This window comes from Condylura cristata, unplaced genomic scaffold (genome assembly GCF_000260355.1).
Source record: "Condylura cristata isolate star-nosed mole 26May11 unplaced genomic scaffold, ConCri1.0 scaffold00031, whole genome shotgun sequence".
Lineage (NCBI taxonomy): Eukaryota > Metazoa > Chordata > Mammalia > Eulipotyphla > Talpidae > Condylura > Condylura cristata.
Genome location: NW_004567132.1, coordinates 16,845,075 through 16,858,615, shown reverse-complemented (window position 1 = coordinate 16,858,615; position 13,541 = coordinate 16,845,075). Strand labels below are relative to the sequence as shown.

The 13,541-nt window shown below is 43.1% G+C and overlaps 2 protein-coding genes across 3 annotated transcripts in view; one reads left to right on the top strand and one right to left on the bottom strand.

Moving 5' to 3' along the window:
* The window catches only part of SLC4A5 (solute carrier family 4 (sodium bicarbonate cotransporter), member 5), a 73,561-nt gene extending 64,724 nt beyond the window's left edge, over nt 1–8,837 (top strand). Inside the window, exons 25-26 of the mRNA XM_004691544.2 lie at nt 5,044–5,111; nt 6,989–8,837. Coding sequence (XP_004691601.1) covers nt 5,044–5,078 — 35 coding nt within the window. The 3' untranslated portion in view covers nt 5,079–5,111; nt 6,989–8,837. The remainder of the gene's footprint in view (nt 1–5,043; nt 5,112–6,988) is intronic.
* Nucleotides 8,838–9,327: 490 nt separating this feature from the next.
* Nucleotides 9,328–13,541, bottom strand: part of MTHFD2 (methylenetetrahydrofolate dehydrogenase (NADP+ dependent) 2, methenyltetrahydrofolate cyclohydrolase) — a 14,188-nt gene continuing 9,974 nt past the window's right edge. For both annotated transcript variants that reach the window (XM_004691543.2, XM_012731445.1), the window contains exons 6-8: nt 12,004–12,096; nt 11,214–11,339; nt 9,328–10,469 (exon numbers count right to left, since the gene is read on the bottom strand). In XM_004691543.2, the coding sequence (XP_004691600.1) occupies nt 10,306–10,469; nt 11,214–11,339; nt 12,004–12,096 (383 nt within the window). In that variant the 3' untranslated portion in view covers nt 9,328–10,305. The remainder of the gene's footprint in view (nt 10,470–11,213; nt 11,340–12,003; nt 12,097–13,541) is intronic.

Below are 13,541 nucleotides of genomic sequence, written 5' to 3'. Positions count from 1 at the left end.
CCCAGCAGGGTTCCCCTCATCATCTGACTGAGCACGATGCTGTTCTTACTAGTTCTGGGAACGCTGCAAGCTCTTTCTGATGCCTGCCAAGCACCAGCCGGATCACGCCTTCCTCCGACACGTGCCCCTTCGCCGGATCCACCTCTTCACCCTGGTGCAGATACTCTGCCTGGCGGTGCTCTGGATCCTCAAATCCACGATGGCTGCCATCATCTTCCCAGTCATGGTAAGGAGGGGCCAGCCTTCCTCCTTTTATGGGGGTGGGTTCACCCCGGGCAGATATCCATGAGAAGTTCACCTTGCCTTCTCACCGATAGCCTGACTCTTCTGGGGCCACAGAGGCAGGCACCCCACACATTTGTGAGTCCAGCCAAATGAAGCAGGGGAAATGGAGAGGTGAGACTGGATGGTGGGGGAGGGGAGAGTGCTGCGGAGTCAACCCACCAACCGCCTTCCAGCCTGGTCACTGCAGTTCAGTCAAGATTCAAGTTGCCCTCCTTCCCTGTCTGTAGAGGGATGGATAAGTTGGGCAAATTCAAAAAGGAGACAGAGTTCCCCACAGCCAAAATTCAGAATGCAGAAGTACTTTTTGTATTAACCATGTTTAATTGATCATTTAAAAGAACTGAATTTGAAGATAAATTGGGGGAAGGTAGAAAAGGGGGTCTATAGAATCAGAAATTTAAGAATTTCAAAGTCCATTGTCATTAGCATGACGTTTGGTAAAGTTAGGGAAAGTGCGTGGGAGTGATGAGTATTGCAAATTTTGTGTAAGTTTGAAATTATTTCAAATAAATGAAAATGTATCTGGCCCCTAGATAACCCCTCCAGAGGGGAGTGGTCTGGAGGCCTTCTGGGGGGTCTGAGCCCCTGGACTAATGCTTAGAGCAAGCCCCAGATGGACCCAAAGCTTGCAGGCGCTGGATCCAGGAGCCCAAGCAAATTAGAACTTGACAATGTGTGCTACTGGGGGGCTCCAAGCCAAGGGTTCTCCATCCTGACTGTTCACTGGAGCCACTTGGGAGCCACCCCAAATCAGGATCTGTTGGAAAACTCCAGGCATTGGTATTTGTGGTAAGGAAAAAGGATCTGCCCCCAAAAATGCCCTCCCAAGGTTGAGGTGACAAGAAAAGACACTGATAGTAGCAATGAGCAGGTATGGCATGTAAGCCCTAAAGGACTCCCAGCACCTCCTTCCTACAGGTGAGGAAGCTGAGGCTCAGGAAGCACATGTGAGTGACATAGTTAGGAATCTGTACCCTCCTCCACTGACTTCTGTAAGTTTGCAGTTGGTAAAATTCACTCTGTGGCTTTGAGTTTTGACAGACGCACAGAGTAGTGATTCCACCACCCAAGTCCTAAGACAAAACATTCCCTTATCCCTAAAATTCCCTCGTGCTGTTCCTATGTAGACAATACCTTTCCCGACCCCTTTCCCTAGCAACCACTAATTTGTCTTCAGGGCCAGGAGTTTTAAAAAACTAGTCTGTCCAAATCCACATCCTTGCTCCCAAGAAGCAGGGTCTGCAAGTCCAGTGTTAAATCCAGCTGGATGGTTTTCTCTCTACCTCATTTAATGGTCAGTTCTTGGTAAAAGGCTATGCTTATAACTAGCCACCCTGAGTTCATTGGGTTTATTGAGAGGTCAGTGTTTAATCTTACCCAAAGAGCATGTTTTCCCTTTATTTATCCTGAACACCAAGTTTTCTAGACTTTTCTCTGGCTTTATTTTTTTTTTTAAAGATTACTTATGCATACAAGACCTGTGGCATAGACCAAAGGTGTGGGGGTGAGACAGTGGGGAGCAGAATGGGCAGATTGACTAAAACACACTGCTGAGGGGAACAGCTGGTGAGGAGAGGTCTGCTGCATCATGTGGGTCAGCTCCCTGGCTGATGATCCAACTCGTGCTGCAGTGGCTGTGGACAGCTTCATAGTGCTGTGCTTTAACCCTTGCGTCATCAGGAAGGCCCAACTTTCTTTAGCTTTAGTAGACAGATTGGTAGCTCTCAGAAGTGAGGGCACAGGGACAGTGGACCTCAAAATGTGATCCCCAAACCACCAGCAGCAACATCTTCTGGGAAACTCTGTCAGAGATGTGAATTTAGAGTCAGGCTGCACTCCAGACCCTTTGAAATAGAAACTCTGGGAGGCACTCAGTAGTGTGTATATTAACAAGCCCTCCAGGTGATTTGTGATGCAAGTTCAAGGTTTGGAACCACTCATTTAAACAGTTAGCTCTCTGGCCCAGGCCTCTGTCCTGACCCCTCACCTCAGCTGTGACAAGTTGTCACTCAGCTTGTCACTTAATTGAGGAGAGTCAGATGAGAAGACTCAAGATGGGGGTTAGTTGGTAATGGTATGGGGAGCTTTGAGGTGGCTCCAAAGAAAAGTTCCTGAATACAACTGAGAGGGAGAAAAAACTGCGCCCAAATATGGGGCGCTGAGCCCATGATTTTCTCCAATTCCCACCACAGATCCTGGGCCTCATCATCGTCCGCAGGCTTCTGGACCTCGTCTTCTCCCAGCATGATCTGGCCTGGATTGACAACATCCTCCCAGAGAAGGAGAAAAAGGAGACAGATAAAAAGAAGAAAAGAAGGAAAGGGGCACAGGAGGACAGTGATGAGGAGGTGGGGAGAATGTGAGACCTGGGACTAGGGAAGAGATTGAGTCTTGCCCTCCCCTGTTCCCCCAGGGCTGGGGATGGGGTGTTTTCTCAGGCGGTCAGCCCCGGGCTGGGCCCTCAATCTCCCACTTTCCCATTCTTTGGGCTCAGAGTTTTTATCAACAGCAGTGCAGGTCACAGATGGAACCTGCTTCATCACGGAGATGATGTGGACTGACCACAAAGTGGAGACCTCAGGGGAGGGTTTAAAATGGGCTCATCAGTAAACTGGACTCCTGGACATGTCAGAAGACTGGGGACAAGGTTTGCTTGGCCTGTCCTTCAGGGTGTTGAGGAGGGAGGTGGGGAGAGAAGCATGATTTAACACTGAAAGGAGCATGACTATTTTCCCCAGATGCCTAGGGGCCACCTGAAAGCCCCATCTGCTCCTCTCTTTTTGCATGCTTCCTCTCCTCCCCACCCTTAAATACTCAGGGAGTCATCCAGAACTTGCAGTAAATAACAAAAGATTGGGTAGAAAGATTGCCTAGCTCAAGTGTTGTTACAGATGATGAAACCGTCCCCCAAGAGAAATGATGCATCCAAGATAGGCACATAAATCACTAAGAGGGGACTAAGAAAACCTTTGCTGACCGAGTCTGAACATGCTTAATACACTAAGCTGCCTGTGCCATCTCATACCACACCTGGCTCATTCTTCTAACTTAACCTGAACCCACATCCCTACACTCACCTTCACCTAGTAATCTTGCCTTTTGCAGATCAGAGCCATTTTTAAGCAAATCCTTGCTGATCTATTAGTTGGAATAGGGCATATTCTGTTGGTAGTCATAGACCAAAACTCCCCTGGTCCTAATCACTGCCCTCTTCCTTGGAAAGAAGAGATTCATAATCCATTCACATGTATGCCATAGGGGATTTGCCAAGGCAGGTCCTGCTTACCAAGAAAATGAAAATCTACGTGCTTTTTAAAGACAAGTCATTATTTTATTGATTCATTCAATAAATAAATATTTTAGTGGCTACCATGTGCCAGGAACTATTTCAGGCTTGGGGAAAAGCATCACTGGATTGTGTTAGTCAATGGAAAAACAGGACTGAATTTATATGGGTTCATTTCACATACATCTTTACACATTCCAGGAGACTGTGTGAGGTTCATTCCCAGGAGACTGGCTGTCATGGCAGTTGATATTATTCTTAATTCATGGAGAAGGGCTGCCCTGTCTGTGACACCCCCTCAGGGGGTCCTAACATTTGTGCAGCACCTTGAAGTGTTCAGTCTGGATGTGGAGAGGATGGTGGTTTACACACTGTGGATGCGTGTAATTTCCATCTTAACAAGAAAGCCAAAGCTGTTGTATTGGTTGTGTTTATCGGTTTTTCCAACTGTTTCTCTCCAGCCCCAGTTCCCTCCTCCCTCAGTTATAAAGATTCCCATGGAAAGTGTCCAATCAGATCCCCAAAACGGTATCCACTGCATTGCCAGTAAGTAAAACACACGGTGTCTTCCCCTTCCTACTTGCCTCCACCTCTCCCTGGAGGACATTTCATCTTTAACTCAATGATCTTTAAATCTAAGGGTCTTATTTGCTAAGGACTCCTATGCTAAGCAGAGTTTGTAGAGTACTGGGCCATGAGAATTGGGCCTCCATCCAGATGAAAACCCCAAATCAAGCTTCTCTTTAGTTCAGGCAAAGCCCCACAAGTCCCTTGGTGCCCTGAAGATGTCTGTGGCACCACCTGGCCCTCTCTTGCATGACTCCAGAGCCTGTCAAGCTTCTCAGTAGATGCTGAAATGACTTGTTGAAGTCAGCTCAAATCCAAGCTGAATTTTCCCTTTCATAGACGTCACATTTGGACTGCACATTAGAAGTGAAGGTACCAGTGGTTGGGCTGATTCTGTGTGACTCACAGGCCTCTCCCACCTGCTGGACAGGGAAGTCTCCCTGGAAGGGACCTGGCATTTGTTAGACCCCAGCCTCACATCCCTATTGGACAGTCATCCAGACAAGCCTGTCTCGAAAGATCTCAACCCTGGTGTTTCTAATGATGGGCTTCCACTTTCCTCAAAGACCCAGACTCAGAATGCAGCCAACCCCTCAGAACCTCTAAGGACCTCCTAGCACCCTTGATTTCTCAGTTTCTCACCCTTCATTCCCCTTCCCATCTATATACTTCCATTGCCCTTGCTGTTTCCTAGCCCTCCCCATGTCTCATATCCACCTAGCCTGGCTGTGAAATCTTTGGATGACGGAATAACTGAGCCAGAAGTCACCCATCCCTGAGGCCATGCACCACTCCTGTGTAGTGGTAGTCATGAGGTTAGAGAATAGAAGTGGGTGAAGAAAACAGTGGAGAAATAGAATGTTCTCAAACTTGCCCCACATCTGACATTTTAATTTTCCTGCCAGGAAAAAGATCTTCCAGTTGGAGTTACTCACTCTGATTCTTCCTTCAGTGACTCAGAACTCAATCGAAGGTAATGGCCATAAGTTAGATTTCTTGGGTATTAAATAAGAGGCTAAGCAATGGCCAGGGGGGTTTGAGGATTAGGATCTCCCAGGCTAGCCAGTGTCTCAGTAAAAGGCCTTTGCTAGCCCACCACAGGAGACAAAGGCAAGCAGACCTGATCATTGTGAGAAGTAATACATCTTCTTTCACTGATATAACACAACTACATAATATATAAAGATACTGAGCTTTAGAGTTATTTAAAAACATCAGGTAAAAGTTGACAATATATATTGAAAAATTTAGACATGATTTGAGTATGTATTACTGAAAGTCAAGATAAATGATCTAAGGATCAAAACAGTAGGTACTTTATGGAGTAAAAAATAACAGTATGATTAGTTAGTAAAGAGAAGAGAAGGTATTGAGGAAAGCTGACTAAATATCAAAGATTGAGTGGAGATAAAAACAGTCAAGAAAGGAATCAAGGCTGTTTGCAGGAGCACACAGGTCAACAACGTGACCCCTTGGTGTTCTTGTGAGAAGCCACCTGTGAAAAGTGGGACTATGTGGTGACTGAAAACAAGTGGGATGGGGTGAGAGCATGAAAATGGGAAGGAAGAATTCAGAGACAAAGACTGCCTCAGGAATGACTAGGGAAGATGACAGGAGCAGCCCGTGTCCTGAACTGGTCCGGAGTCGCTCTGCACGTACCAGACATGTGAAAAAGCACAGCTAGTCCAACATAGTGGCAGATAAATCGCCCATATTAGATGGCGCCCACCGAGTTTAAAAATGGGATCATGAGTTAAAAGTGAAAGCTGTTATCACAGTACCTGGATGAGAGAAGATTTATTAGCCTCCCTAAGCAGGAGGCTCAAGGCCACCCTACCCCAGGAGTGTCAACATGCAAATTTCGTCTCTGCCTGCCTTTTCATTTACCGCTCCAATCAGCGCTCCAATCAGCGTTCCTATGCTGTTAATGCCACAGGTCTTTATAAATGTTAGGGAAAAAGTAATCTGTCTTTATTTTCATTTCAAAGTAGCCTACACTTAAACTTAACCTCTTAACTGCCCCAATTTCAGACAGTGGAGAATTTGACCAGGATAGGACATTTCCAAAAGTCTGTTAAATTACACAAAACAACAACAAAAAAAAATTACACAAAACAAAGGGTAAGTTCAGAAATGCAGATAATTGAGTAACTGACAATGGTACATTCTACCTTACACTTGTGTTGTACCAAATCTCTGAAAGCAGGTGAAGTCAAAGACCATTAAATACCAGGAATCCATTTCAGTAAAGAAAGTGGCTCAGCAATATAATATAGTTTAATAAAGACTAAGCATCCACATCTTCCAAGCATACAGCTTAACCCCAAGGATATAGAAAGGCAGCCCTGTGAACCAAGACACAGTGGGTACCCACAGAGAAAGCTCAGTGGCATAAGGGAGGGACTGCCTTATCTGTAGTCTAGAAAGAAATAGGAGTCTGCCAGATGTGTAAAGGCAGTAGGAACAGGCATATAATAGCATTTGAAAATACACAAGGTAAAGAACACCCCGATGGATGAGGCACTCAAACTAGAAGTAGGCAGGAATGTGAGTGTAGAACCTCTGTGCTACCACGCGAAGGAGTTGGGATTCTGTGTGTGAACAGAGGGGAATCAACCGTCCGATCTGTGATGCCAGGTTCACTCTGGCAACAACCTGAGTAGGTTGAAGCAAGGGAGACCAGTTAAATAACTTCAGCAGTAGCTGAAGGCCAAGCAGATAGGGTACTGCTGGTTCTAATGATAAGGGTTCAGAAGCAAAGAGAACTTTTTGCATTAGCGATCTGCCCTGGGGCTTAGCATTAAAGACATGAGCACTAATCATTCTCCCCTCCTTTTTCTTCTTGTTCAGCATCACGTTGCACTTCAAAATTTCCTGTCCAGCTTCACCTGCTTTCAACTATTCGCAGAGCCCAGTGTTCATGGTGCCACAGGTGAAGATAGACATGGAGTCAGACTGTGACTTCACAGGCAGGGACAGATATGGACGAGAAGTTGATGGTGAGACCACCCTCTAGGAGGAAGTAGCTTCCCTCCTGGGGCACAAATGGCAGAGAAAGTTCAGTCTTCACTGTGAGTCTGGGCCAAAACCCTTCTGTTTTCTGAGCCTGCTTCTGTATTTACCAGAGTCATTATGCTTTGATTTAGAGATCTGTCGATGAAAAGCATTACTTACCTGTAAAGTCCTTCCTTCCCTTTGTAGTTATGAAAATGATCATAGCTAAATGTTACACTGTATTTTCTAAAATGAAAAATGTTTGTTTCCCAAAGCCAAAACTACAGGGCAAAAGCCAATTTCTATTTAAAATAGCACATTTTAAAAAAGTTAAAGCATCTAAACAGTCTAGAAATCTATTAAAATACCAATTGGTGACACATGTTGGAGAACTTGTTTTGTAATTCCACATATTAAGAAATGCTGTAAAGGTCCTATCTTTTCTCTCCAGCTCATTTAGTTTTCTAAGGGTCATATGACAAAGTCAAACCATTATGGGCAGAGGTGTGTCTGCAGCTTTCTCAGATTTAAAAAGTTCCAAAAGCCTTTTAATGAAAGAACCAACATACTTGGGTGGATAAATAGTTCTAAAATAATTGTTAAAATGAAATTTCAAACCACATATTAAACCAACAAAATGATCGTTTAAGTTGGTGTCTATGGTTTCTCATGCCCAGGATCAAATTTCCTTATACATATGAGTAGGTCCTACAAGTTTTCAGTGGCCTGATTTCCAAAGCCAGACTCCCATTCACATGCACACTGCATATCAGGCAGAGTTAATGACAAGCGTTGACTTTGAATGATTTGAACTTTGAAATATTAGTACATTAGAGGAATTACTGGAAGCAAGTTGGGTAGATCAAAACCTGTTAACGATGAGGCAAACCCTTTCTTCATGAAACCTGAGACCAGTTGTTTAATATTTAATCCACATTTAATGAACACCCTGCTTATTTAATGCCTACCATGCGCCTGTGAGCCACAATGCATCTGACGTTTACCTTCTCCAAAGCACAATGGTTGGGATCTTGATAAAATCACTTTGGTTAGGGTTACATTTATCCAAATTGACAAAAACAGGTGCTTTTTCTTTACCTTAACACCTTAAGTCAATTGCCAGAGCTGGTGCAGTACCTGGTCCATAGAAAGTGCTCAAGAAATGTTCATTAAATCTCAGAGCTCCTTTCCAAGGGACACTGCCAAGAGTAAAGTTCTAAACTTCTACTGTGTCTACTGGGGAAAAGAAAGGCAGAATTACTTAGCTATTCACCAATCTAGAACCATCCCCCCAAGCTTAAATACAAATTGTTAATCTTCACCTGCAGCAGTCTTGGGAGAGATAATAATCCACCCTAAATGTTTGTTTTAAAACCTGGCTCATTTCCAAAAGCAATAGACAGGGGTCTAAAATGAATTGTAGAAATATTTTGAATTTAGGAATAACTGTGCTTGATCAATCAAACTGGGAAACGATAATGTTAATTTTTAGTTATTTTGTAAATTGATCACTGTAATTTTCAACCTATGGCATTTAAATTGTGTATATATGAACATCTTACTTTCAGTAGCTTTTAACATGTTGATATATTGTTATTCTCCATGCAGTAGATTAATACTTTCTCCCACATGTAACTACAATTCAATAAAACGAATGCTCTCTGCTCATCTTACTCTGTTTAATAGGTTAAGTCAGCAGGCATGGTTTATGGACATCAGCTATAACTCACTTAAAAAGTCTCCAAGTTATCTTCTTTCATCTCCTGAAAACTATAGAAAGACTGAAGTCAGCTGCAAAGGAACAAGGAGGGTGTAGGTCAGCTCTCAGTGTTCTCATTCATTCTGAAGCTGCCTAGAGAAAGAATTGCTTTTGCCAAATACACAGGGCTGGTGGATGGTCCACAGGGGCCTGTCCTAGCGATGTGTGTGGCAGCACCTTCCCACCTGTCAGCTCAAACTAGTAAGCCTGAGTCTTACAAAAGCTCGTGACCAGTACAGCCTGTTGAGATACAAGACTAAAAGGATCAGGCTGGTTTCCCCATAGTTCTTTAAACCAATTTGTTTAAGGCATAGAATTGGATGTTACCAACTACAGAAACACCTAGACTGATTATATCCAGTGAGAACAATTAACTATGACAAAAATCACAAATAAGACAGTGGCAGAAAGATACTATATTTCAGAAACTCATTCCACATTTGTGAAAATTATTTTATTTTAAAAAACAAAATTTTAATCAGAAAGTCTGATTAAATTCAGTATTAACTCAAGCTCTCAAGAAAACTATAGGGCCAGGGGTAGGAGAAGCCAACAGATGCATCAGAGAAAAGCAGGCAGCTGCTGACAATTCTTTGGTGGAAAAGTTGCATACTTACACAAGCTGCCCTAACGATTATCAAGCCGAAGTTTTGTTTTTCAAAAATAGGCTTCAAGATATACCAAAGCAATCATATAAACACCTCCAACAATACAAAAATGTGACAGTGAGGTTTGAGGAAATAAGAAAAATCAAAGGTGATGATACACATGAATAATTTATAAAATCAGCCTTCAGTCCTATAAAACTGAAATGGAGAGAACTTATGAATGGTGAAATACATAAAACGAGGGCTAACAGCAATTGGAACAACTTTAAACATTTTCCCAATGAATAAGTCATGAAATAATAGCTTACATACTATAAACATGAAGCTTTTTCTCTGGCTGTCAACATTTTGTTTTCTACCCAATCACGTTTCTTTCTTTTTATCTTTTCCCCAATGTCCTCTTAGAAGATTTTCCCTTTGGTTCGACCAGTTGAACTCAAAAGGTTTTAAACCTAAAGTGAGCATCAACGCATTGGAATAGCACTTGGGAAACGCGCTCCTAGAAAAAGGCAATGTTAACTGAGTGGCTTGACAGAGTTAAAACACCCATTTGTAATTGATGTCCCCAGGTTATCACTAGACTAAAGGCTTCAGGAGGCCAGAGGGTAAGACCCACAGCCCACTGCCCCCTGCTGAGGTACTGCAGAGCCCTGTGCCCAAACTCCCACCCACTTAACGCTTTCAATAAATACAATGATTTAAAACCATTTCAGTTAGAATAAATTAAAAATATTGCATCTCTATCGAAGTGTTTTGCCGCTTCACCTGGCTTGGAGTGCAGTTCATGACACAGGAAGACAACACAGTTAATTGGTTGCCACTCCAAGCTCCTTACATTTTAGTACTTCCCGCTCTTCAAGCCTCAGCACTTTTTTGGCAGCAATAATGGTATTTTTCATTAGCATCGCCACCGTCATGGGGCCCACACCGCCAGGGACTGGAGTGATGTAACCAGCTTTCTTCCTGACTTCTACATAGAGACAATATGGAAAGGAAATCTATGTAGTTTAACAGATCATGGGAGAAACATTCAAAGAAACAGCACTACGTCAATATCTGCCTACAACTTTTCTTAATTTTACTCTATTTATTGTATTTAACTATACAGTTTGCCCAAAGAACCAAGCAAAGTAATTTTCTGGAAAAAAGTAAGGTTTTGCAAACCCAATCTTAAAGAAGAAATCCTTTTTTTCTTGAAAAAAAAAGCTAGCCCAGGGCCCTCCCTGGTGGCGCAGCGGGTTAAAGCACACACTAAGAAACTAATGCCACTTCCACATGAGTTCAATCCCCGCCTGCCCCAGAGGAGATCCACATGGTGTGGCAGACCTCTCCTGACCTGCTCACTGCTCCCCTTAGCAGTGTACTTCGTCAGTCAGCCTGTTCTGCTCCCCACTCTGACTGATGAATCCTCTCACCACCCCTGCACCTCTGGCTTGTACCCCTGTTATGTAGGCATAAATAAATCAATCTTTTTAAGTAATAAATAAATAATTCCTTGAAAAGCTTATACCTGTTCTCTATAATTTCACGACACAAATATCTAAAATTATTCTAGAATGGCTATAATTATAAAATTTCTCTATTATGGAAGACATTTATATTGCCGACAAAGTAGCATTAGTTTAAAAGCTAAAGGAAGTAAATGATCTGTCCTAAAATGTCCATTAAAGGTAGTAGTTACTGGCTTTATATTTTTAAAAACTTATTCTATTACCTTCAAAATCCACATCTCCAACCAACTTAGGTTTAGCAGTTATGGGATCTTGAATTCTGTTTATTCCCACATCAATGACAGTTGCTCCTTCCTTAATCATGTCTGCAGTGATCAGATTTGGAATACCTGGAGATGGAGACAGGAGTGATCAATTAAGAATTGAAAAGAAGATTCCACATGTCAGATTCTTATCTAATTTTAATTTCAAGAAATCTGGAAGAATTAGGACCTCACTGGTGGTACAGTGGGTTAAGTCTCAGTGCTATCAAGCTATAGCCAGCTACTGTAACATCGGTTCGATCCCCATTCAGGGAGTTGACCCACATGGCTCAGCAGACCTTCTCCTGTCTCACCTGCTGCTCCCCTCAGCAGTGTATTTCAACAGATCCCTCTGTTCTGCACCTTACTCTATCTCTAGTGATTCCTCTCATACCACCACTCCCTGCACCTCTGGCCTACATCCCAGTTCTTATATGCATAAAAAAATAAATCTTAAAAAAAATCTGGAAAAGTTAGCTTGTTTTATAAAAACTATTACTCAAGGAACCATTTAAACTTCCTATAAGAAACAGAAATATTTTGAGGCTTTATAATCGTATTCACTTAGCAAGTCTATAATGGAATGCCAGAAACCAGTATTTCATCCACAACCACTGCCCATCTCTGTAGGCTGTTCACAGTATCATTCCGACGGGAATGGTGAGTGGAACGGAGGTGAGACAGGCAAACTCTGAGACCCATCTTCTCTCTTCTGAGATGACACCTTTCCATCCTCCTGAGGTATCCTTACCTGCAGCAGAGATCACAATATCTGCAAGAATTGTATGTTTCTTCAGCTGCTCTTTGGGGGTATAGCGATGAGATATTGTAACAGTGGCATCACCTACAAGTCAAGAAATAAACATTTTGATCTCTGAATCAAAGTTTGATTGAATTAGGTCTCAACTAGTCAAACAATTGCAGCAAGCCAACAGCTCTGAAAAAAATAACAGGCTTTGGGCTCTCCTTAAAGCACAACACTATGAAGGGCTCTGCAGCCATTGCAGTACCAGTTCAGTGCTTGGCCTGAGAAATGACCCGCATGGCACAGCAAACCTCTGCTCACCTGCCCCGTGTTCCCCTCAGCAGTGTATTTCAGTCAATCTGCCTGTTCTGCTCCCCACTCATTTCTGGTAAATCCTCTCACCCCCCCATACCTCTGGCCTGTACCCCAACTCTGGTAGGCATAAATAAGGGCCCTACCTGATGGTGCAGTGGGTTAAAGCACAGCACTGAGAAGCTAAAGCCACTTTTGCAAGTGTTTGAAGAAGCTGCAGCCACTTGAGCAAGAGTTCGATCCCTGCCCCGGAGGTGACCCACATGGTACAGACCTCTCCTGACTGGCTCGCTGCTCCCCTCAGCAGTGTACTCTGTTGATCTACCTGTCCTGCTCCCCATTCTGTCTTTGGTGAATACTCTCACCGACCCTGTACCTCTGGCCTGTACCCCAGCTCTGTATGCATTAATAAATCTTTTAAAAATAAATAAATAAATCTTTAAAAAACAAACAAATACGGACTTCATGTGCTTATTTTCTGGACATCTAATTATTAGTGTCTTTAAAAATGAATACATGATATTTTTGTAGCTTTTATCTGTTGGCCATGGACTCTACCCTTTGATGTCATATATAATAGAATTTATTTCTTATCTTATTCAACAGCCTTTCAAAAAGTTTATCTTGTCCAAACAATGTAAACTAGAAATACTTTTTCTTTTGTTTGTTTGTTTTACAATTTATTTATATATATAAGTATTGAGGTACAGGCCAGAGGTGCGGGGCAACGGGTGACAGGAATCGCCAGAGATGGAAGGTATAGAATAATATCTACTGAAACACATTGCGGAAGGGAGCAGCAGGCGAGACAGGACAGGTCTGCTACGCCATGAGGGTCAGTCAGCTTTCTGGCCAGGGAGCAAACTTGTGCTGCAGTGGATGCCGATAGCTTCATAGTGCTGAGACTTAACCCCTTGTGCCACCAGAGAGGCCTTAGTGTACCTTTTTTTTTATAAAAAAGCAAAAAACAAAGAGCCTCCCTGGTGGCACAAGGGATTAAGTCTCAGCACTATGAAGCTATCGGCAACCACTGCAGCACAAGTTTGCTCCCTGGCCAGAGCTGACTGACCCTCATGGCGTAGCAGACCTGTCCTGTCTCGCCTGCTGCTCCCTTCCGCAATGTATTTCAGTAGATACTGTTCTATACCCCACTGTCTCCAGTGAATCCTGTCACCCTCCGCCGGCACCTCTGGCCTATACCCCAGTTCTTGTATGCATAAATAAATAAATCT